Source organism: Pelodiscus sinensis, chromosome 27 (assembly GCF_052426305.1).
Source record: "Pelodiscus sinensis isolate ZL-2025 chromosome 27, ASM5242630v1, whole genome shotgun sequence".
In the NCBI taxonomy this organism is placed as follows: Eukaryota; Metazoa; Chordata; order Testudines; family Trionychidae; genus Pelodiscus; species Pelodiscus sinensis.
In genome coordinates this window covers 11191918-11217017 of record NC_143078.1, presented here as the reverse complement: position 1 = coordinate 11217017, position 25100 = coordinate 11191918, and the positions used below count along the sequence as shown (strand labels likewise).

The following is a 25100-nucleotide window of genomic DNA, read 5'->3' as shown; positions in this document are numbered from 1 at the left end:
ATGAGGAGTCCTGTGGCACCGTAAAGACTAACAAATGTATTTGGGCATAAGCTTTTGTGCACTGTTAGTCTTTATGGTCCCACAGGACTCTTGTTTTTCTGAAACTGACTAACAGGGCTACCTCTCTGATGCTTGTCACAATTGAATCAGTTCATTCTATACACTATGGCTATGTCTACACTGGCCCCTTTTCCGAAAGGGGCATGCTAATTTCACAGGTCGTAATAGGGAAATCCGCGGGGGATATTGCTTACTTCAAAGTAGGAATAAGAGATCCTCCGGAAAAGGGCTTTTTTCCGGAGGATCGGGGCCAGTGTAGATGCTCTTTTCCAGCTTTTCTAAAAGCCGGAAAAAAGCGGCGGACATTTTTATTTAAATCCCGCAGGGGATATTTAAATCCCCCGCGGATTTCCCTATTACGACCTGTGAAATTAGCATGCCCCTTTCGGAAAAGGGGCCAGTGTAGACGAGCCCTATGACTGTATTACATAAATGTACCCTGTAAGGCCTTTTCTGAGACATGCTGGGGATTAAATGTCATTCTGAAGTGTCTGTATTACCACTAAGTGAGGAATTGTGGATACTCACTGCAATTATGCTTTAAAGTCTGTGCCCAAACACAGAGAGCAGTAGGAGCAAAAGCATCTATCTATCTATCTGTCTCCAATGTAAATTAAGCTGGGAGGAATCCAAACAATGGATGTTTCATGTGGCTGCTGAGGGATGGAGACTGCACCCCAGGAGCCTTCCGGCCTCTTGAGGCAGGGCCAATGAACTTTGGGATAGCAACATGGCACCTGCTCTCTAGCTTGGTCTGGGCTTATGTTACAAAGGGTGACTGGAGTATACAACAGAGTTGTGTCTAGACTGGCCAGTTTTTCCGAAAAATCAGCCACTTTTCCAGAAAAACTTGCCAGCTGTCTACACTGGCCACATGAATTTCCGCAAAAGCACTGACTTCCTACTGTAAGAAATCAGTGCTTCTTGTGGAAATACTATGCTGCTCCCGTTCAGGCAAAAGTCCCTTGCGAAAATGGCAATCGGGGCTTTTTTGAGGAAAAGCGCGTCTAGATTGGCACGGACACTTTTCCGCAAAAAGTGCTTTTGCAGAAAAGCGTCTGTGCCAATCTAGACACTGTTCTGAAAATGCTTTTAACGGAAAACTTTTCCATTAAAAGCATTTCCGGAAAATCATGCCAGTCTAGACGCAGCCTAAGGGAAGAGAACTCCATGGGGTCCAGCATTTGTGGGATTCCAGGCAGGGGCCACACATAGTTGAACACAAAGAGGCATGTTAGCAATAAGAGGATGATCAGAGAGGGTATGAGGCCCTTATTGGATGAGGGAGGTAACCTAGTGACAGATGATGTGGGAAAAGTATGGGAAGGAGGTGGACAGCCCTTGGTGGGGAAAGAACAAGTTAGGAACTATTTAGAAAAGCTAGACATACACAAATCCATGGGTCCAGATTTAATGCATCCGAGGGTACTGAGGGAGTTGGCAAATGTCATTGCAGAACCTTTGGCCATTATCTTTGCTTAGACAAAGAATGGAACTTACTGACGTTAGGTTTTAGTCTTAGATACCTATTTTAATTTGGTTTGTAACCACTTGTAGTCTTACTCCTTATTCTTGGTATCACTTAACTTCTTGGATAATAAACTAGTTTTATTTTTATGCTATAAACCAGTGCAGTGCTGTGATTGAAAGCAGAGTGCTTACCAACCCCCAGGCAAGTGAATAAACTGCAGTGCATTGTTTCTTTAAAAGAACAATGGATTTCTGTGGGCATTCCGTGAGATGGCTGAATGCTGTAGGGAGACAGGGTGGGGGAAATCTGGGATGGATGCATGTGTGTGTGTGGGGGGGGGGGGGTCACTTTGCAAAAAATACCTGGGCAGTGGCTGTTGGTGTTAGGTTGTGAGTCACAGTAGAATAACACTGAATAACAGAATAACACAGCCAGAATTGCAGGGGTGACAACTCCTCACTGGTCTGGATTGTACCCTGACATGTCCCAGAGGCACAAAGAATTAGGCACCGATGAACTTTTGAGGAGCTGGCCAAAAATACTAAGATCATGCAAGACATCTATGGCAGCAAACGGATTTAAAGCCAGGTCTCCCAACTCCCAGCATGACCCCTCCCACTGGAGCATGAATCGTCTCAACTGTTTGACAATCTAATTATGGTAACATGGGGAAAAGTGAGGTTTACAGAGGGCTGTATGTTGCACAGCATTTGTAAATGTCCCAGATTTACTCGTAAGTGTCACATCAATATTTGTAAACAAAAGGTTCTTAAAATACATTTTACAGGATGTAGGAGTGCTATGTGATCTTAGAGATTCTTGTTAAGTAGACAGGCCTGATTCTGATCTCATTCATGGTGGAGTAATTCCAGGCAACTCAGTACATTTACTTCTAGTAATGCCTCTATGTCTTCACTGCTCGCTGGCTGGATGGGCAGTGATTGTTCCAGCAGAGGTCAATTGATTATGTCTAGTACGACTTAATCAATGTGGATTTCTGTCATCCCTATACCCAAGCTATGCAACAGCAAATAGGGAGGGGAGACACATCTCTCCCCAGCGATTTATCACGTCTAGATCGATTCCAGCATCCACCAAAACGAGAAGAGCAGGCAGAGCTGATGGGACAACGTCAGCTGTTAACTTACTGCTGTGAAGATACTGTGGACCTAAGTGTACGGTGGACCAAAGTACAGTGACTTAAGCTACATTATTCATGTGGCTGAAGTTGCGTAACTTAGGTCACTGCCGACAACCCCCGGTTATGTAGACAAGGCCTTAGAAAATGCAGCCAAGAGTGCCAAACCTTGACAGTCACTCTAGTTGGCACTAGGGATGTAAAATCCCATTTAACCAATTAAAGGAGGGGTGTGCAGGGACCGCTTCAGCGGGACTGGAGCAGCCTCCCCCACCCATTGGGCTCGGGCTACGGCATCCCCTGCACAACGGCTGCTGCTGCCCCCATGTTCCCAGCCCAGCAACTCCTGGGCCCCCCGCAAAGCTGCTGCTGCTGCCATGGCTCCCAGCCCCCATGCGGGGGCTGCACAGCTGCCTCTACCAATCTCCACACAGGGGCTGCCAGGTGGTGCTAGAATAGCCCTTCACCAGGGGGCTGCTCCCGGGTACAGGTTAACGGACCCGTTACCCGGTAAACATCACCTGTTAAGTGTGATGCTTTATCGAGACCCGTTTAACCAGTTATCTATTAACATCCCTAGCTGACACATATTTATTTGCATAGCAGACATTTACTGACATATGCCTTCAGGCTGACCTATGGGCAGATGTACTCAGTAGGGGGAAGCAGAGATTGTTAATCGGAGAATTACATTCCAGGACCTCTCCTTTCAGAGCCTAGGTTTCACTGGCTAGCAGCATAGCCTAATTGCTATATCAATTCCCAGCTCTCCCTGGGGTGCCTGCTGGGTGACCTTGTGCAAGTGATCTCCCTTCTCCATGCTGCCATTTGTCTGTGTAATGGGGTTAATGGCCTCCTTTGTAAAGCACTGGGAGATCTAGCGATAGGAGCAAGATAGTCTCAACAGCACAGATCAGATCCTGCCAGCTGTGCTCAGGAAAGACTCCCATCAGGAATGAATCAGACCCAAGGTCTGTCTAATCCACCGTCTGATCTGAGAGCCGCCCACAGGATCTGCTTCACAGGAAGAGGCACAAACCCCAGAAGTGAATCATTATGGAAGAACCTGTGCACAGGAAAATCTTCTTCCTGTTTGGCTTCTGACCTACCACAGCAGCATTTGGAATAATCCCTAGCTCTAACCTGGCACTGTCAGTAGCTCTCAAAGCATTTCAAAGGAGCACATTGTCAACACCCCATTTCACAGGCGGGGAAACTGAGGCATCCGACAGGGATCATGCCTTGCCTACAGTGTTCCAGCCAGCAAGCCAGACTAACAGGTTTCTTGTGACTTAATCCAGTGCTGAAGCCACTAAGCAACACTTCCTTTCTGTTATAAACCGTTACATCCTATATTCGTTTTAACCCAAAGTTGTGACTGTTCCCATGAGCCATATAAACATCCAATCCTCTTTTGAACCCTATTAATCTCTTGGCCTCAACGTCAGTCACAAGGAATTCAAGTTGTTCACAGCAATGTGTATTACCAGGCACCTGCCATCAGGTTGTCAGCTCTGTTTGGCACCTCTAAAGGTCATTGCAGAACTCCTCTGACTTTGATCAACAAAAATGGTATGTCTTCTCCAAACTCGGCCACCTCACTGCCCACCCTTTAGCCAGGCCATCAACAGACACAGCAAACTTCATCAGCCCTAGAGTGGAAGCCAGGGGCACCTAACCCCAAACTTTTGTCCTGAAAAGTGATACTCCAGTGCTGCCTTTTTGGCCATTTTCTAATCAAAGACAGAGCTTTGTTTTTTTACCAGAGGCGCTTTGACCTCTTCAACAGCGTCTTGTGAGAGACTTTGTTAAAGGCTTGCCGGAGGCAAGGAGAGTTATGCCCGAGGAAGGACTGCAGGCGTGGGCCTTATGTCAGGCTAAAAGGCAGCTTGAGAGAGAGCATAACCCAGTGGAGAGACCACTATACTGGGACTCAGGAAACTTGGGTTCTATTTCTGGCTCTATTCTTGGCCTGCTGAATGACCTGGGGGGCAAGCTAAGTATTATGGCTAAACCTCCACCTATTCTGATCTTAGTAAATTCAAACTAACCTTGCTTCCTGAATTAGAGCTACTCCAGATTAACTGCAGCTTGGAAGTAAAGATCAGGACAGGGTCTTCAAGTAAGCTCCACTTGGGCTCACTTCGCAACCTGGGGATGCTCTATGGCATAAGCCTGATGGTCACACTCATCCAAGGTCAACACCTGAGTTTCCTCCAGATGGATTCCATGAAGCTACCCCATTTCCCATTTAATTACCACTGCATTTATCGCTTTGCTGCACCAATATATCCCAGCCCCATCCATCCCCACACAGAGGACTACTGGGTCCAACGAGGTGTCTGTTTAAGACAGAAGGGCCAGTGTGGATCTTGGCAGATGCTATGCTTCTGTCTCCAAGCACATGGCCGGCTCGGCCATAAAATGGCTTCACAACACTGGACTTCTCTGAGATAAAGCGAGGCTGGAAATGGAGGTAGAGTACAAAATGGGAGTGTTCGCTGACTCAAAATAAAAGCCGGGGAGAAGTGTCTTACGTTTCTGTCAAAGTCAGTTTCTTATGTCTGTTCATCAGTTGCTAGTGTTCCATGCTCTGTGGGTTTTTGCAATGTTGGTGCATAACTCTCAGACAGGTGGGCAAATGTTACCTGGGGCTTTTGCCACCCAGGAAGGCAGGGTGCAAACAAGGGATGTTGCATGCTGGCTGGAGAGTTCTGCAGAAATGATTGGCAGTGAAATGATTAGCCATTAAACTGCGGTGGCTGGTTTCCGCGTAAACACCCACTTGAGGTGAATGGGGATAGTTCACACCTCACAAAATTATTGAGTCAGGTAGACTCAGGAAATTACCTGCACACATTCAGAAGGGTCGCCCTGGCACTCACAACTCAGCTAGATATTTTGAAATCACTGACATTTTAGATGGTGGAGCATGATTCTTCAGTGAGGGATGGTGTCTGGAAAATTCTGCAGCATCATAGAATAGATGGACCCTGTTTTAGAGGCAGGGCCTAACAGAAACAGCCAGTCTTCTGCACTGTACATCTTGGCCGTCTTGTCCAAGTTGGAGCACAGCAGTCCTGCATCCACAGCTGCATGGCAAAAGCAGGTGCACAATTGTCTTGTACCCTAGCCTCTGTGGAGCCCTGGGAAATAAATCAACATGTGCTAGGGGCTGGGAAACAGTCACACAGAGCCAGAGCTCAGCACAGGAACACCCCTGGGACCGGGGTGTACATTATAGGCTTTGTCTTCTGGCAGGTTGGCTGGGCGTGTGCTTCCTGTCATAGAATTCCCAGATTAGCAAGGGCCTTTGGCTGCCAACAGCTGCTGCGGCTCCGCTCACACAGCCTGTCCGGAAGAGCCAAGGCAGAGTTTGGAGAACACTTGCCCAAGGTCGCTATTTGAAGTGCCCAGCGCTGCTAACACAGGGAGTGGAGGTGCAGGATGAAGAGTGCTCAGCTGTCATCTCCCTTTGGGATTCATTGACACCATCAGCCACAGTAGCCTGTGCGTGGCTGGCTGACCAGCAATGGTGGCACATGGCTGACAGTAGGGACTCCAACCAGCACAGAGCTGGGGGTCCCCATAGCAAGAGGGATGGGATTTCTGTCATCCCGAAACCCAGCAGCAAATGGGGAGGTAGGACACATCTCTCACTCTGCAAAGTGGTGCCCTGTCTTCTTTTCTACCAAAGTGAACGGGAGTCACCCTGTGGAACTCCTTGCCAGAGGAGGCTGTGAAGGCTAGGACTATAACAGAGTTTAAAGAGAAGCTAGATAATTTCATGGAGGTTAGGTCCATAAAAGACCATTCGCCAGGGGATAGAAATGGTGTCCTTGGCCTGTTTGTCAGAGGCTGGAGAGGGATGGCAGGAGACAAATCACTTGATCATTGTCTTCGGTCCACCCTCTCTGGGGCACCTGGTGCTGGCCACTGTCAGCAGACAGGATACTGGGCTAGATGGACCTTTAGTCTGACCCAGTACGGCCGTTCTTATGTTCTTATGAGTTGCTCTGTATCAACCCTGCTATGGCGAGGAAGCAGACTAGATCCGTGTTTCTCTACCTTTTTTTATAAAGTACCCCTAGTGCCCCTTTTAAAAAAAAATGATGAGTACCCCCAGTACCTACCGATTTCAGACACACCATTTTTTTCCTACCATTGCAACACATTTGTTTAAACAACTTAATGGTGGTCGGGCGGGCGATGAAATTTGTAAGTGTAAAAAGTACAAAAATAAGAAAGCGCTATAAAACTTAAAACAAAAATTCAGTTTTCTCCAAATTTTGGTTGTGTTGATGTACCCCCCAGTCTTCTCTCGAGTACCCCTAAGGATACTCGTACCACTGGTTGAGAAACACTTGACTAGATAACCTAACGATAGACCTTTCTCCTCTCTGACCTCACCCATGAGTGGGGAAGGCAGGAGAAATGTGTCCAGCTTGACACTCCCTGTGATTTTCTAAATGATTTTTTTGAACACAGAGTCGAGACGCAGCCAAATAAACCAAGAAGGAACTTAATCCAACACAGAACTCCCTTTAATAAGGAGGGAGGACTGTGCGTGTAAGGGGAGCTGAACGCAATCAATCAACGCAAAACACTAACAATACAGAGGATGCTAGTCTAGGACAGGCAGAGGCATCCCTCGGTGGGGGGCGGGACTGAGAAGGGAGAAGACCAGGGGATAGACATTCGAAGGGGGAAGGCAGACACTGCCTGAGGAGACAGGAATGTGTTTGCTGCTAACAGCCCTTGTCCCAGACCGCAGCCTGGTGGGGACCAAAGAAGAGGTCTGAATCTTCATTCTTCTTCTTCCTCTGCTAGATGAAGGGGGCTTGCAGACTCACTGTGAGCAAAACAGCATCTTGGTCTTGGGGCCACTGTCCCACCTCTTCTAGGAGCAGGCTCTGGCCAGGGCAGAGAAAGCGTGTTACAGCCCCATACTGACAAATGCAGAGCAGTCTGACCAATATCTAAGCCTGCTGCCCAGCCCCACTGGCTCCTGGCACACCAGGGAACTGAGAAGTGGATCCTTGTCTGAGGGCCAGTCTCCGCTGGGGTAGGTTCCTGGCCTGTGGTGTGCAGGAGGTAGCTGAGATGGTTCCTTCTGGCCTGGAGGTCTGTGAATCTGTAGTCTCCTCCCTTCCCCTTCTGCTTCTCCACCAAAGGCCTCGCCCCTCCCTTCTCATAGTCCTGCCATTACAGGGGCAAGAGCCTTCTCCTCTACATGTTCTGCCAGGTGGGCCGGCTCCCAGACCCTCACTGCCTCCAGCTCGTTTCAGCCCCAGCTGAAGAGTCGCTCCCCTTCCCCATGGCTCTTCATGTCCCTCTCCATCCATTGCCATTTCACTCTAGCAGCTGTGATGAGCAGGGGCTTGAGTACCAGTGTTGATATGGCGCAGGCATTCCCAGCACTGGGCCCTGACGCTATGGCCAGGAACGAGTGTGGAATCTAGACGGTTACTGGGACTGACAAGGCCCAAGGGTTCCTCTCCCTCTGGTTGGTCTGGTACTCATTCCTGGCCCTTCCTGGGCTTGCCCCCCAGCTCCTCTCTTGACGGTGAGAGCCCATGTGGAAGGGCTCTGGGTTCTAGCCCCCCAAACTCAGCTTGTTGTCTTAGACACTAAATAGCTTCACTTTCAGAGCTGCCAACACTAGCAAGTCCTTGTTGGCTTCTGAGTCCCTGGAAATCAGACCATTAACCTCCGTGCCTCAATTTACCTAATTCAGATCACACCTACCCACCTCATTGGCTTAATTACTGTGCGCAAAGCCCTTAAAGAGCCTCAGAGGACAGGCACAGCGCCTGCACGCAGTGTCAGGATCACACAGCACTCCTGCAGCACAATTTGGAGGAGGGGAGGAAGAGCACTGATTGGCTGGGGCAGAGGAGGGGCAGAGGGAGCTATAATCGTCCTTAGCAGCAAGTCCCAAGGTGCCATCACAAGCACTTAAGCAAACTGGTGCTGCCTGCGCATGACACAGCGAGCCAGCCACATCCAGACTCTGGAGGAAAAAAACCCTAAATGCAACGTTCTGGATGAGACAAGGCAAAGAAGCCGCCTCCGCAGGAGGTTTTTAAAATGATAATTGGGTGCTTCCCCTCCCCCCAGTGCAGCTCCCAGAGAAAAGACAAACAACCGTACTTTGCTCTAGTGAGAAACAAGACCCGCCCCAGGATTCCACACCCGCCCGCCCACCCACCCACCCAGGGCCGTGGGGTGGGCCCAAGGGTGCTGTGCTGTGCTTTGCTGCACTCCAGAGGGGTAGGGAGTAGCTTCGTCCCCACTTCCAGCCATCCTCACTTTGGAAGGGCACTTGCTGAGCCATGCCTGCTCTGGTCTTAGGCTCGGTGAGTGACAGTGAACCACAAGCACGGTGTCTTGTGAGACTGATGTTTGAAAATTCACCACACTTCCTGCTCCTGGGGACTGGTGGCTTCTTTCGCCAATTATGTTCTAGCATGCTGCACTTCATCCCAGGACCTCTAAGCATTTTATAAACACTGCACTAAATCCAGGATCTTAATAAATGGGGTGAAAGGTACACTCCTGAGCAATGTTTCCTCTTATTTTTTTCAATCCATGTGCAGAATACATTTTGTTATGTGCACTGAGGCATGTGTGGATGTGCACCACCAGTAGAAACACATGCTGCCAGCTCTGGGCTGGTTCTCTGCTAATCTGTGGGCGGCTTTTGAATCTCTCCTGGGTAGTTGCCCAAATCTTCAGCTTCCAGAGAACCCTGCTCCCGACCAAAGTCCAAAATCTAATCATCTAAATCAGTGGTCCCCAACCTTTTGGGGCTGCTGGGCGCCCGGGGGTGGAGCCACTCACGCGCCGGGCACCCGGGGGTGGAGCTCCACATGCGCCCGGGGGCAAGGCCACGCACACGCCGCATGCCTGGAGCCAGCGCCACCCATGCACCGCACTCCCGGGACCGGCGCCACTCCTGTGCCGCACGCCCAGGGGTGGAGCTGCTCATACGCCATGCGCCCGGGGCTGGCGCTGCTCCTGTGCCTCGTGGCCAGGGGTGGGGATGCCCATACGCCACGCTCCCGGAGCTGGCACAGCCCATGCACCGTGCGCCTGGGGGCGGGGCTGCCCATGTGCTGCATGCCCGGGGCTGGCGCCGCCCCTGTGCTGCGCGCTCGGGGGCGGAGCCGGCCCCGATCAGTCGGCAGGTGCACAGAAATGGCCCAGTGGGCGCCAAGGCGCCCATGGGCACAATGTTGAGAACCACTGAAAATCAATGGCCTGATGTTCATAAGCGCTGAGTTCCCATGGACTGCAGGGGGAGCTGCTGAGCATGCAGAACCTTTGAAAATCAGGTCATTTACCCAGTGCCTAAAAGGGGCTTAGAGCCTAACGTGAAAGCTCTTTTTCTGATAGCTTGGTCACACAGTCAGCAGCAGCAAAGGCAGGAGGAGAACCCAGGAGTGCTGCTGCCTAGACAGCTGACATGACCAGAAAAGCATACCCCATGTGGGCATGGCCCACCTAACCAACCCCCCACCATTCCATTGGGAGTACCTTGCTCGCTTTGCCTCTCTAGCTGGGCATGCAACAGTTCATTCTGCTGAGGACTGACATGCTTTAGTTTAACCCACGTTTTTGGGTTTCCCCAGGGTAACTAGTGCAATATAAGCTCCTGAGGAGGGCAGACAAGATCCTCTAAAATGGGCGCATCTACCTTGCACGCTCCGTATGGGGGCATGTGAGGTATACACCCAGCAGCCCTGCCAGCATAGATATCAAGAGCGATGCAGAAGTGAGGCGCAGCTTAGGAGAGCTGAGCAATGTTCCCTCTAATGTTTCCCATCCATTTTGTTATGTGCACCAAGGCATGTGCAGATGTGTACCAGCAGTAGAAAACTGAGTCTCATGGTATGTCTGGAATGATGCGGCTCTTCACAAGCCAAGCAGCTCCTCCCCCAGCTACACTGTAACATTCGGCAGTAGCATGTCCCACTGCCTCCCTGCTACCGGAGTCGCTCCCCACTCCAGGAAAAGCCTCCTGCAGTGAGGGAAAGACTGCAGGGGCAGGCAGAGGAGAAAGGGGCCTTTTCTCACTGTCCCCCCGTCGGAGCCTTTCACTGAGGCATAGAGAGACATCACGATGTGGGCGCAGCCTGCTTTTCACCACGGCATGTAGCCGCGCATTACACCACGCCCCCAGCAGTGCAGTCAGCCTATAAAATCGAGGCGTGTGCCTGGCATTTTGACACTCACAACTCCACGTACAGAAGAGCCGTTTCTCACTGAGTTTAACTGGATGGACACAGAGCCCAGCAGCCCAGTGGGAAAAGGGAAGGTGTAGGGCACCAGCACACAATCTCACAGTGCGCCTGAGGGCTGTCGCTGACCCAGCCCAGAATGTTCTTCTGTTCTTAACTGACCTCAGTCCTCTTCAGGTGTTCCCAGTCCATTTGCCCTCAGGTCTAGCTGGGTTCTGTCAAAGTGGCCAGCAGTTTCTTCAGCTCCGGCATCAGGAAGCCTAGATTGGAGAAATAAGCGAATCAGGAGAGGCAAACACTGGCATTGACCACACAAGCTCTAAAGCGACTAGGAAAAACACTCTGCCCTTGTCTAGCATCGTCCACACAGTTGGTGGATGAAGCCTCATAAATCCTCTGCAAACGAAGTATTAGCCCCACTCGCAGATGAGGTTAAGTAGCAGAGGTGGGAAGGGAACCCAGGGGCCCTGGCTCCCTCCCTGTTCGCAGCCATTAGAACATACTGCCGCCAGCAACAAACATGACAGCTATTGAATGTGCTAAACAGAAGCGGCACAGAGCCAAATTCTGGTCCTGTGCACTGAGAACTGGAATGTGCACCGCTGCAGTCCAGCGCAGGATTGCGGATGTGCACCGCTGTACCTCCCAACGGAATTGGAGCCACGGTCTGCGTGCGGGCACCGTTCTGCTCGAAAAGTGAACATTCTACACCTGCGCAGGCTTCATAATCTTGCTGCCAGCTAGCGGAGCCAGAAACAATTCAGGGAGCTAGAGCAGAGCTAATCAGTGTGCATCACCTTTACGCTTCAAACTGAGCATGCTCCAGCTTTCCGATACTGGTCATAGATACAATAACACGTAACAGACAATACGCCTATTAAGCAGCGAGGTCAGAGTGTCCCACAGCCCGGAGAGCAACTGAAGGCACCAATCACCTCACCTGCATTAGTAAGGGCCTTCAGGAGCTACTGCAGGGTCAGGAACATAAGCTCTGGGCTCCCTCTTCAAACATCATGGAGCCAGCGCTGGCATTCCAGCCCTGCAGCCCCCCCTTTGGTTGGTTGGCACTGCTGACTCCCCGCTGTAAGGGGAGAGGTACCAAGCCTCGTTTTATATGATGCCATCTTGTCCTTCGTGTTTTTGAAGACCCTGATAGTTTTTCACTAATGTCCATGGGGAGATGCTAGTTTGGTCTGTTTTAGGAAATCGATTATTTGGCTCGTATGGGCTTGGAGATGAATCTCCCCCTCTCTAAGGCTATGTCTACACTGCCGTTTTTCGTGGCAGAAGATATGCAAATCGCACTCTCATTTGCATAACTTCTGCCGATCCTTTTTGTGGAAGAGGTTTTGCCACTAAAAAGCCTAAATTTGTAGGAAAAAAACCCTTTTGCTCAAGATCCCTTATTCCTCAAAAAATGAGGTTGACAGGATCTTGTGCAAAAGGGTTTTTTTCTGACAAATTGCCCCATCTACATGGGGCTTTTTAACAGCAAAACCTCTCCAGGGAAAAAGGATCTGCAGGAGATATGCAAATTTGCGATTTACATATCTTCTGCCACAAAACTTTACATCTGAGTCTAAACAAAGGATCTAGTTATCTTGCCCATTACAAAGATAGCTTCCCCAATTATCACCTCTAATATCATTAGCCCACAAACATTCACCTCCCCCCCCCCATCGCCCTTCTGTTCTGAAATTTGATTTGTCCTTTTCATATGTGTTCATTTTTTAAAATTGTATCCTTTGATATATGTGGTTGTGACTATTTTCTTCCACTATTTGATCTGAGGAAGTGGGTCTGGCCTACGAAAGCTCATCATCTAATAAACCATCTTGTTAGTCTTTAAAGTTCTACATAGTCCTGTATTTTCCTAACAGACCCTGTTTGTTCAAACTTTCGCCTCATCTGTCCTGGACATTTTTAGCCCTGGCTTGGTTTTAAGTCAGACGCTGCCATCCTGTGGTCACAGAAGGTCTAACCAGGCTTTGGCTTCCAGGTCAGCACTTTCAACTGGTAAACGCATTGCTTGCTCTGAAACATTCTTAAATACACAGAGCTGTGCTTAGGGTTTATGGGGCCCCATGCAGAACCATTAAACTGGTGCCCCAATGCCCAACAGCAGCCAGGGTAGGACAACAATTTTTAGAGGTGTGATTGTATAATCTTCACTAATGAAAATTTAGATGAACACAGTACATTCAGAAACTGACAGCACACACCTGGGGCTGGAAAATGCCTATACAATGACTTCATGACCACTTGACTGGCTCTTTCCCCGGTTCAGTGTTCTGCTAACAGCACTGGCAGGCTTTGCCACTTGTAAGTGAACTAGATCCTTTCTGGAGGAAGCAGAGCCACAGAACAGGGATAGGAAGAGCCAGGAGCAGTGTTTCCTGTAAGCTGGGCACTTGTGTGGCTGCTCAGGAGAGATTCCAATGCTGCCCAGCTGATTAGCAGAGTGCCCAGAGCTGGGTTTTTGTTTCTAATGGTGGTGCACATTTGCACAGGCCTCAGTGCACATGGAAAAATGTATTCCGAACACGGAGGGAAAGAATTTACATATGGGTGGAAAAGATTAGAGGGAATGTTGGCCAAGTGGATGGACATTAAGGCCCAGTGGTGCCCCAAGTGCTTAGGTGCCCTAAGTAACTGTGTATTCTGCAAATGGGTAAGGATGGCCCTATAAATACATTTAGTCTTTGTGAGTTTGGACTGTGTCTGAGCAAGGACTGTGTTTTCTGCTTATCTCCTATGTCAAAGAGAGTAGAGTGGTGGATCTTACCTGTAGATTAGGGTAGTAGTGGAGGATTTTGAAGAGATGAGATGAGGCTCAGATGTTGCAAATTCATACAAAGTTAGATTCAGAGTGGGGCCCTCTTTCATTCCCAGCTGAGCTGGGTTTTCCTGGAGGTGGTGCTGCAGGGAAATAGAGGTTGAGGACAGGTGAGAACAGACGAAAGGGACTTGCATTGAGATGTTCTCTACACTGCAACTTGGATCAGGAACGTATTTTCAGGAGCTGACCTTGGAATACACTGCCCTTCTATACTGAGATCTCTAGCAAAGGATTGCAACTGATTTTATATTGTAGAATATATAATTATCCCTGTTACAGATGGGGAAACTGAGGCACAGATGGGGGGGAGGGGAAACGACTTGCCCAGGGTTACACAGACTCAGTGACAAAGTTCAGAACAGAAGTCAAATCTTCTGACTCCCAGCCCCTTGTTCTCACCACTGGACATTCCTACCTCCCCCAGTTTGTCAAACAGCTTCAGATCTTGTAAGGTGGTTCTGCTGGCTGACATTAAAAACCTTTTGATCTGTGACAGCTTCTGTGCCACATTTAAAAATCCTTGTCCCTCTCCATGCTGTGTGGCACTGCAGATCACTGCTTGAAGACAGTGTCTTAATACAATCCGCATTGCAGCAGAAATTGTGTCTGACTTCTTCACTATGTTGCACCCAGGCAGAGAAACACTCCAACACAATGTCTTTATTGAACTGCCTTGAGCTCAGATACCTTGAGTTCACTTCTTGCAGCTTTGCAAGTTCCCATATCAGCTTTAAAGTGATCGGGTCTCTTGCCTGAACAAACATACTGTACCGCACAGTATGTACAGTATTGAGGAAGGTGGCAGGAAAGAAAAGATGGCCCAGTGTCTAGAGAACAGGCCTAGGACTGAATAGCCCTGTTAGGCTACGTCTACACGGCTCACTTATTTCAGAATAAGCTATTCTGGAATAGTTATTGTGAAATAGCTTATTTCGAAATAGAACGTCCACACTACAGGGAAGCCTTAAAATGAGTCCAAGGCAGGCTCCCCTAATGCAGACAGGCTATCTCGATTTAAGCCCCAGGAGGCATAACTTAGAATGGCCTTGGCGAGGGGCTATTTCGAAATAGCAGAAGAGGAGCGTCTACACAGGCCTTATTTTGAAATAGCTATTGCAGAACAGGCATCATTCTTCATAGAATGAGGTTTACAGACGTTGGAATAAGCTGTCCGTTATTTCAAAATTATTTTGAAATAATGGAATTGCTGTGTAGACACTCGCATAGTTATTTTGGAATAACGTTATTCCGAAATAACTGTGCTGTGTAGACACACTCTAACAGACTTAGTCAATGACCTTGGCCAAGTCACGTAGTCTCTCTATTCTTCCATTCCTCATGTATTAAAAGTGGGGAGTAGCATTGCTCTGCCTGACAGGGGTGCTGTGAGGTGCCCAGATACTATGATAAAGGGGCCATATAATTGCTGAAGACGGTTCCTAGAAATCTAGCTAAAGAAGTGTGTGTCTGAACAAGAGTGGAGCTCAGAGGGCCAGATACATCACTCCTTGCAGTAGAGAAGAAATTGGGCTCGCCTGGACCTATTTATAGTCTGTCTGAGGCCAAACCACTCGCTTCCATCTCAGAACCCCTCAAACTACCTTGCAATGATATTCAGTGAAGGTAATGCTGGAAGGTGGGAATTGTACTATGAATTTGGCCACGTTTTGAACTGAAGGCCTCAGAGAAGGATCAGATGGAGTCAATGTGCCTCCTCTTCTCCTGTTTGGAACATTAATTGTGGAAATGAAGGCGTCATTTCAACAAGACGGTCAATGAAGGCAAAGAAACTTTGCAGACACACCTCCTCTCATCCATAGGCCTTGATACACTAAGCATCATAGTACAGTTCTATTAGGCAGTAGGTATCCTTATCTTACAGATGGCTAGAGAAGTTAAATGCCTATGGTCACAGAGGGTCAGTAGCAGATCTGGGAATAGAATCCCAAAGCCTGAATACAATGGAACAGGGAGGCCAGCTGTGTTGTCAGGACCACTCAATAAGCAGTTACATAATCCAGCAGAGGTGCTAGGTCATTCCCAGTTCCACTTCAGGGGCACAGCCTGGAGATATAGATAGCTAGGTCTGGACAGCAGAATCTTAGTTACCAAGGATGAAAGAGGCAGTGAGGACCTAGCAGGATTTTCACATCCCCGTTGGGTTTACGGCATTAGGAACTGCAAAGATATGATGTAAAAATCTCTGCTTTGGAAGCAAAGCAAACTGTCTGTGGGGTTAGCATGAGGCAATAAAGGGAAGGCCCAAATTGACTTCTGTACAGTCCTTTTTCCACAGGGGGGAGTGCTTATCCCTGCTTGTAAAGTAAAAGTGAATGTACCTCCCCACTAGGTTAGCCCGCAGCTCTGTTATATAACCAACCTTAGGAATGGGAAGCTTCCGTCGCTGCTTGCACATGTTGATGAGTTTGTTCCACGGAGACAGCCCTGCCTTGGGAGATCCTCCGTTTAGAGCCTCTGTTTACAAAACCCCCCAAAGACAGCAGTGAATCCTCTGAACGGTCTCATCGGACCTCCTTACACTATCCAATGGGGCAGGATAATACATGTCCTATTATGGTAGTATGGTATTTGATCCAGGGCCAACCCCTTTGCTGGCATGTCTTCAGTGAAGTGAATGGTGTTAGGCCCTGGGAGAATATGAACACGGATAACAATGTAATGCCGACAGGCAGAACTGAACCTAGGACCTATGGAGCTTTGTGCATGAGCCACTACCATGTGAGCTAAAAGCCAGCTGCCTCTCAGCCAGGAGCGGTGCAAGGCCGGTTGCAGCAGCTAGCACCCTAGGTGGGGTGGCACAATCAGTGCCCTTGCCTGCATGGCCGTCAATGGCCATGACATCATCATGGGCCGCCCCTGCTCTCAGCTAAGGCTTTAGAGCAAGCTCATTCTTTTTCTCTTAAGGGGTATGTCTACACTATGGGACAAGGTCGAATTAAGATACGCAACTGCAGCTACATTAATTGTGCAGCTGAAGTTGAAGTAGCTTAACTCGGCTTTTGGCGCTGTCCACACTGAAGAGTCGAAGGGAGAGCACTCTTCCTCTGACTTCCCTTGCTCCTCGTGGAAGTAGGACAACTGGCGTCGACCGGAGAGGTCCTCTCACGTCAAATTAATGGTCTTCACTGGACCCGCTAATTCAAACCCTGGAAGATCGACAGCGGCAGCTTCGATCTTCTCTGTAGTGTAGACACACCCTAAGAGGACTCAGTGCCACTACATGGGATAGTGAACCACAACCAGGAGGTGTGTGGGTTACAACAGCAAATCAAATTAATGGGTTACAAAGGGTGGTCACATACTGTAGCAGGCCCATACACAGGGGGTGTGAAAGCACCCTTCCCTATGATCCCCCAAGTAAGCATGCTGCGGCCGGCCAGGGGAAGGTAAGAACGGCGCACCGCCTGAGCCTCCCTCCCCCATGCTCTGCCCGACCGGGGGAAGGCTGGGGCTGATTTCTCCACTTACTTGGGAATCATGGGGGGTGCATTCACACCCTTGTGATACACATTTACAAAAAAAGCACCCACACACACACAGAGATTCCTGCGTACAGGCCTGTGTAGTGATAAGAATCACTAATGGACTCAGATAAAGGGGCCTTTCTCAGCTGGACCATGCATGGCTATGGAAAGGGCTCCTACCTTGCTTCTGACTCATTCACGGTGGCCCCTCCTCCCCAGAGCTAGATCTGCTCCCCATGTCCATTGGACCAAGCTCAGAGACTTTCCCAGTCCAGCACTGAGTAACAGAGTTCTCAGGATTCAGGGATCAGCATGGATGGGAAGGAGTAGACAGAGGTATTTGGAAATCTACCTACCAGAATACCTGGCAATGCTCTAGAGATGTTGTTCCCAAATGGATCAAGAGGGATTCCCTTTCCCTACAGCCTCTCTGCCATTCCTCACCTGTCAGGAGGTGCTCTCTCTCCTCCTTGGCATGTAATTCCTCGGGGGTGATTGCCAGGGGTCCTGCCGTCGGGGTGATTCCTTCGTCGTCAGGATGCGGAACCTGGGATATCCCATCCCTGAACCCAGAACATGGTTACGCATGGTTGGGTGCTCACAAACAGGATGGCACTGAAATGACCACATGCTCCCTCCCGCCAGCCCTGAGGACAAGGTCTTCACCCAGTGGATCCCATTACAACCAGCACTGACTGTTGCACTTGTTGAAGGACTCGACCTAAAGAGGCCAAGGACTGATCACTCGTGTATGCCAGGTTAAGAGCAAAGCAACTCCCTGGATGTCAGTGGAGTTAGTCCAGATTTACACTGGAGTTACTCCACATTTACACTGGCATAGCTGGAAGCAGAACCCGGCCCTTTCATTTACAAAGTTGGGAGTGGAGCCCGGTGACTGTACGTTGCAGGAAGTGTCTATAGCCTGGCTAGTCTGTGCTGGCACTGACAGCCGACGCAGTGGGTGACAGGGCCTGACAGCGGAGATGCGGGAGCTCACAAAACGCAATAGGGAAGAACAATTCAGATGTTGCTGCTTAGTGATCTTCTGGAAAGCCCAAACTAGTAGCCCTCTATAAAAAAGGTCACTGCTCAGGCTCTGACAAGCCCACAACAAATCCACATTTACTGAGACAACCCACAACCCACCCCACTATCTGATGGCTGAATGCTTGTCCCGTTTAACAGTCCCACTGTTCTGTGTAGGAGGGGCTCTGGGGAGCTTGGCCACCTATCTCAGGGAGGCCAGGATTTGGCCCTGTGTCGCTAACAACCAGACTTACTTTCCCCATGTTCCTGTGTCACCAGAAGCTTCTCCCACCCTTTCTGCTTCCCTCGCAGAGATTCTGCAGCATGGATCCTGGGCTGTTTTGTTCTCTTTGCTCATAGCCACATTGACAAAGCCACCGGAGTCTCCCATCTCCATGCCACTGGGGTCCAGCGTAGGAGATCTGCTGCGGCTGGAAGGAATGTCCCCAAGACTGATATCCTTCAGCTCTCCAAGGATCTCTTCCACCTGGTTGCCTGTTGCATCTCCACAGGGCTCACGGGTTGGGTGGTCGCCGGTCAGCTCTTTGCCTGCCGTCAGGCAGTTCTCAGAATCAGCCACGTCAGGCACCAGGAAGCTGTTTTCTTCTAGGTCCGTGGTGTCCCCTCTCTCCTGTGCATCTGCTCTGATTTCTGGGCCTTCCTGCGCGCTCTGCCTGAGCCCAAAGAGATTCCTAACAAGCTGGAGCACTGAGGGCCTGTTGGAAACAAGGGGAATGGTCAGAGGATTCATCTCTCTCAGCCTTAGCAAGAGGGGATCTTGGGTTGAGGGATTCAAACTGAAATCTGCCCAGGAGTTCTGGAGGGGAGGTGGAAGAACAATCAAGTTGAGCTGCTGTGTGAGAATGGAGCAGAAAAGCGGGGTGGGGGTGGGGGTGGAGGGAGGGGTGCTCATGAAACATTCAGTCACAGCAAGATGACTTATTCACATGGAATTCCCTCCACCCTCTCTGTAGTCCTCTGGCATTGATCTGATGACTCTCCACTTTGAGCTCTTACAACAGGATAGAAGGAAAAGAGAGGTCAGCGGAAATGAGGACAAATTGCCCCAGAAGGGGATACTGGTTAAATAAGGACACTAAAAATATTAGTTTTGCTGCAGGTATTGTTAGAGCGAATCGTCTAAGGAAGGAGCTCCACTGGCCGCCGGAAGAAAATTCATGACTTGCAACAGTAAAACAGCAAGGAAAGCAGTGTATTTCTGATGGCTGTACAGTTCCACTGATGAGCTAAGCCAAGTCTACATTAGAAACTTTTGCTGATTCATGTTGCCTCACAGCAGTGTTGACAAACCTGCCGGAGTCTCCCATCTACAAGCCACTGGGTTCCCTGACAGGAGGGGCAATGGTGGATGAGGTGTGGTTTTGGTAACTTTTCTATATTGGCAAAAGCTCTAATGTAGATGCAGTTATGGTGGTGTGACAGTATTTTTTCCAGTTCAACTTATTTCTCTCGGAAAACTGCTACAAGCAATCCTGGCAAAAGCCCCGTTTGCTAGTACAAATTGCTTTTACACTAAGGCTTTGTCTACACTGCCAGCTTTTGCTGGCAGAGAGTATGCAAATGAAGCATGACAAAATGCTAATCAGCGCTTCATTTGCATACTCTCTGCCAGCAAAAGCTGGAAGTGTAGACATAGTCAGAAGCTGTGTCTACATTGGTGTGATCTTGCACAAAAGCGGCCGTTTTTGCGCAAATACTTGCTACCTGTCTACACTGGCCGCGAGTTCTTGCGCGAGTACACTGACGTTCTAATGTATGAAATCAGGGCTTCTTGCACAAGAACTATGATGCTCCCACTCAGGAATAAGCCCTCTTGTGCAACTGTTCTTGCGCAAGAGGCCAGTGTAGACAGGCAACATGAATTTCTTGCACAAGAAAGCCCTATGGTTAAAATGGCCATCAGAGCTTTCTTGCGCAAGAGAGCATCTACACTGGCATGGATGCTCTTGCGCAAAAACACATCTCGGCTACGTCTACACTGGCCCCTTTTCTGGAAGGGGCATGTTAATTTCAGCTATCGTAATAGGGAAATCCGCGGGGAATTTAAATATCCCCCGCGGCATTTAAATAAAAATGTCCGCCGCTTTTTTCCGGCTTTTAGAAAAGCCGGAAAAGAGCGTCTACACTAGCCCCGATCTTCAAAGTAGGAATAAGATCCTCCGGAAAAGGGCACTTTTTCCGGAGGATCAGGGCCAGTGTAGATGCTCTTTTCTAAAAGCCGGAAAAAAGCGGCGGACATTTTTATTTAAATGCTGCGGGGGATATTTAAATCCCCCGCGGATTTCCCTATTACGATAGTTGAAATTAACATGTCCCTTCCGGAAAAGGGGCCAGTGTAGACGTAGCCCCCTTGTGCAAAAGCACATGCCAATGTAGATGCTCTCTTCTGAAAGAGTTCTTGCGCAAGATCATGCCAGTGTAGACGTAGCCTAAGAGTATTCATCAATGTAGCTACACCAACAAACCTTTTCTAGAGTAGATCTAGTCCTAGTTCCCAGCTGGTGTGCAGGCAGTTTTTTTGCAGGGCAACCTTTTTCCAGAGTTGTTTTAAGGTCCCCTCTGCATTGTGACACTCAGGGACCCTTATTCTCCACAGTCCTGCACCCCTTCATTTGCACAGTGAAATGAAAAACACTGCCATTCTGTTGGGAGCATCTCACACCCTCTTTGCACTACTGTACATCAGTCGGCAACGTCAGGGCAATGGAGAATCAGGGCCACAGTGTGCAGGATTTCTGTTACAGCACCAAAAAGGGGTTAAAAGATAGATCAGTCTTGCAATGAAAAGGAGACCAAACAGCAATAGCACTGAGTTCTTGAATCATGCAAAGGCCTTGGACTGTGCTGAGCTCCAGCACAATTCATTCCTATTGCACTGCACAACCAAACCGTGCCATGATCAGGTCAGCGGGGAATTGCATTGTACTGTCTCCCCCTTCACTGTCGAGACATTACAGATGGCAGATGGGACCTCAAACACCTGATGAGCTCAGTTACCTTTAGCTGTCAGCACCATCTCCCAGCGCTCTCAGGACCTCTGCCCTCTTCACACTTACAACTTTTAAACCCATTTCCTGGCATCCTGGACTGCTCATGTTTCTAGTGAGAGGCGATGCCTGATGTTGGAATTACAGCTTTTGAGGATGGGAATCACTGGGACACTCACAGGCCGAGGGCCGAGTCTCTTACAACTCCTCGGTGGCCCAAGGTGTGGGTTCTGGTGGCCCATGAAAAGCTGGCTGATCAGCTGATACAAGTTCTCCTCCTTGTTTCCAGCCACTGAACTGGACTAAGGACAGCCAGACAGGAAAACCTCACGATTGTAACTGAGCGATGTGTGCATTTTCTAGGAGGCTGTGACTAAACTGGCATCTACCCTCACATCTCTCCCCCTTGCTATGTCAATAGCAACAGTGTAATTGCTAGGGATATTAGCGTGTACTCGTTTACGTGATTAACCGACAAGCTGGGGCTCATCGGTTAATCCTGATGGTTACATGGATTCCCCACCACCACTTGCTGCCTCTGTATCAGAGGCAGCAAAGGAGTGGGGGAGGCAGGAACCGGTGGCTGTGGGGAGTCGTTTTTTAAGCTGGCTCCCTGTACCTGCCGGCTCTCACAGAGCTGCCTGTCCCTGGCTGCCTGCCATAGGGGCAGCAGTGCAGGGGGCCAGCGGGAGCTGGTAAATATGGGAAGCTGACTATCAAGCTGGCTCCCTGGCAAATCGTCTCTCACGGAACTGCCTGCCCCTGCACTGCTGCCTCTCTATCAAAGGCAGCGGGGACAAGGGAGGCTGACAGCCTCCTGCCTGCCCCCTGCGTGTAAATGTGTAACCGCTAACATTTTTCAGTGGTTACACAAATAAGCATTTTAAACACCCTTAGTAATTGCTAGCTCAGGTGCTCAGAGCAGGTCCGGACAGCAGAGTGGCCAAACACCAGAGCAGTGCACGTTAGCAGAGCAACACTAGTGCTCTTACAGGAATGGGACATTTTAAGAGGAAAATAATTCTGGCCTAAAACTCAGATCTGCCATTCATTAACCTAAGAACATAAGAACGGCCACACTGGGTCAGACCAAAGATCCATCCAGCCCAGTATCCTGTCTGCCAACAGTGACCAATACCAGATGCCCCAGAAGGAGGGAACACACAGGTAATCCTCACACGATCTCTTCCCTGTCATCCACTTCCAGAGAAACAGAGGCTAGGAACACCATTCCTGCCCATCCTGGCTATTAGCCATCAATGGACCTAACCCCCATGAATCTATCTAGCTCTTTTTTGAACCCTGTTAAAGTCCTAGCCTTCACCACATCCTCTGGCAAGGAGTTCCACAGGTTGACTGTGCACTGAGTGAAGAAAAACTTCCTTTTGTTTGTTTTAAACCTGCTGCTTATTTATTTCATTTGGTGACCCCTAGTTCTTATATTGTGGGAATAAGTAAATAACTTTTCCTTATTCACTTTTTCCTCACCAGTCATAATTTTATAGACCTCTCTCATATCCCCCCTTAGCCTCCTCTTTTCTAAGCTGAAAAGTCCAAGTCTTTTTAATCTCTCTTCATATGGCACCCCTCATCATTTTTATTGCCCTTTTCTGAACCTTTTCCAATGACAATATCTCTCTTTTGAGAGGAGGTGACCACATCTGTACGCAGTATTCAAGAGGCTTTATCTACACTTGAAAGTTTAACACAGCAATGTGAACACGGCAGGAGCGCAGTGAGAGAGCTCTCCTGGTGCAGTAGGAAAACCACTCCATATGGGGTCCTAAGTGTGCTGGGAGGAGTCTACTCGGCCACTTTATTGCGTGGCGCTTTACAGGGCTGTAACTTGCTGCGATTCAGGTGGCATTCTTCCACACCCGAGCCAGAAAGCTGCTGCACAATAAAGCGTCCGAGTAGACTTAGCCTGAGCCAGGGACGACAAACGTGTTACTGCAGAAATAAGATTGCTTGGAGCAGCTTTGTGCCCTTCCGGCAACATGTCAAGGTCAGCTGCACTCAAACCTCGGAAACCAGGAAATAGAAAGTGAACTCGCTGAAAAGCTAAATCAACAGCGGCGTTCATACAACGCTGCTCCACACCACTAGAATTCAGGAAACAGAGAGCTGAGGTGAAGGTGTCCCCGCCTGACCTTGAATGTCCTTATGACTTATCACAAACAGAAGGATTCAGTCCACTCACGCCACAGGAGTTACTCTTTGCCCAGAAACAAAAAACAGGACTATGTAGCACTTTAAAGACTAACAATTTTCTTCCACTATTTGATCTGAGGCAGTGGGTCTGGCCCACGAAAGCTCATCACCTATTAAACCATCTTGTTAGTCTTTAAAGTGCTACATTGTCCTGTTTTTTGTTTCAGCTACACCAGACTAACACGGCTACATTTCTATCACTCTTTGCCCAGAGTGCTTCAGAGTCTTTAATTCAATCCTGTGTGATTTGCCTCCTCATCCTTACTCCCTGACCCCCCACCCCCATGAGGCCAGCTGTCTCACCAGTACCTTACCTCCCCATGGGACATCCTTTAGCTAATGATCCTCCCGCATCTCCTGTCCCAGAGCACTGCCCACACGGCTCCCCTGTCCTGCTTCCCGCGACCTGCTTCTCCTCATCCACACTGGCGCTACCACTCTCAGAGAGGTCGGACAAGGCCCAGTCACCGGAGCCTCCCATCTCCATGCCCCTGGGGTCTGACATAGAAGGGGACCTCCTGCCATGGCTGGAAGGGGTGCCCCCGAGACTGAGGTCCGTCAGTTCTCCGAGGAGCTCCAGGTGGTCGCCTGGTGCCTCTCCTCGGGGCATCGTTTCCAGGTGATGGCCCCTGAGCTCTGTGCCGGCTGGCTGGCTGCATTCAGCATCGGCCACAGCAGGCACCAGGGAGCTGTTTTCTTCTAGATCCCAAGCATCCCCTTGCTCCTGCCCGCTCTGCCTCAGCCCAAAGAGATTCCTGAAGAACCGGAGCACCAAGGACCTGCTGGAAACACGGGGAACAGTCAGGGGATCCATTTCTCCCGGCTCCGGGGGGAAGGGCTGTGCACCAGGCAGCTGGGACGAGGTATCTCAACCGTTTAGAACCAACGATTCAAATTGAAACCCCCCCTCCCCCAACAACCATTCAGAAACTGCCAGGAGTTCTAGAGGTCCCTGGGGGAAGGGAGGGGTGCAGATATCCTAGCATTAAGGGCACTTAGATTGCAAGCACTTAAGGGCCGGGACCATCTCTTAGCCCTGTGTCTGTGCAGCATCTTGCACAATGGGGTTCTGGCCCATGGGCGAGGTTCCCAGGGGCGACTTTAATAAATAATAATCATCATTTTTGTCACATTTGTCCGGCTTGTCCTTGTCCGTCCTCCAGGAAGGCAAGTCGCTGCCACGCCACTCCCTTTTGCTCTGAGCACATCCCTTCCACTTTGCGCCCAAAGAGTTTGGTCGTGGGATTGGCCTAGCACGTTTTCAGTCTGCCCAGCAGACTCTGGGGAAGCCAGCCGCTAATGCAGGTTGTCCGTCTGCAGACCACATGACCCCGTTCATCTCCGCTCTGTGTCGTAAGTCACCCACGCTACTTTGGTCACTTTCACATGCCTTCTGGGCTCTCCATGCGCTCTGTGATCGTGGAGCGATATCTTACCTGTTTGTCTTCCCATGGCTCTGTGGGTGACAGCAACATTTTCATCTTTGTCGTTGGTGAGCTTTCCGCTCCATTCACACCGCTGGCCAAACTGTGGAGTTAAACAGTTCTTTCCTTTTCTTCATGGGCAGTTCATCCACTGCTAGGGACGGCTTTATTTTGTTGAAACCTGCCCATTTCTCC

At 49.5% G+C, this 25100-nt stretch overlaps 1 protein-coding gene across 1 annotated transcript; it reads right to left on the bottom strand.

Moving 5' to 3' along the window:
- Positions 1-7197: 7197 nt before the first annotated feature.
- On the bottom strand, positions 7198-24345 carry LOC106731718 (uncharacterized). The gene is made up of 7 exons (XM_014571628.4): positions 23796-24345; positions 18517-18978; positions 17681-17799; positions 16132-16226; positions 13698-13831; positions 11075-11172; positions 7198-7582 (listed from the first exon to the last, which is right to left on the bottom strand). The coding sequence occupies exons 1-6, from the start codon at positions 24293-24295 to the stop codon at positions 11076-11078; spliced, it is 1407 nt and encodes a 468-aa protein (XP_014427114.4). The 5' UTR covers positions 24296-24345; the 3' UTR covers positions 7198-7582; position 11075.
- Between the last annotated feature and the right edge of the window lie 755 nt (positions 24346-25100).

What these genes read in the sequence shown, in the direction of transcription:
- LOC106731718 (XM_014571628.4), bottom strand. Translation starts at nt 24,295, where the DNA reads ATGGATCCCCTGACTGTTCCCCGTGTTTCCAGCAGGTCCTTGGTGCTC. An exon ending in GACACAGGAACATGGGGAAA is followed by an intron (nt 17,800 to 18,516) that starts GTAAGTCTGGTT and finishes TTCTGGGTTCAG; the next exon opens with GGATGGGATATCCCAGGTTC. An exon ending in ACTACTACCCTAATCTACAG is followed by an intron (nt 11,173 to 13,697) that starts GTAAGATCCACC and finishes TCTCCAATCTAG; the next exon opens with GCTTCCTGATGCCGGAGCTG.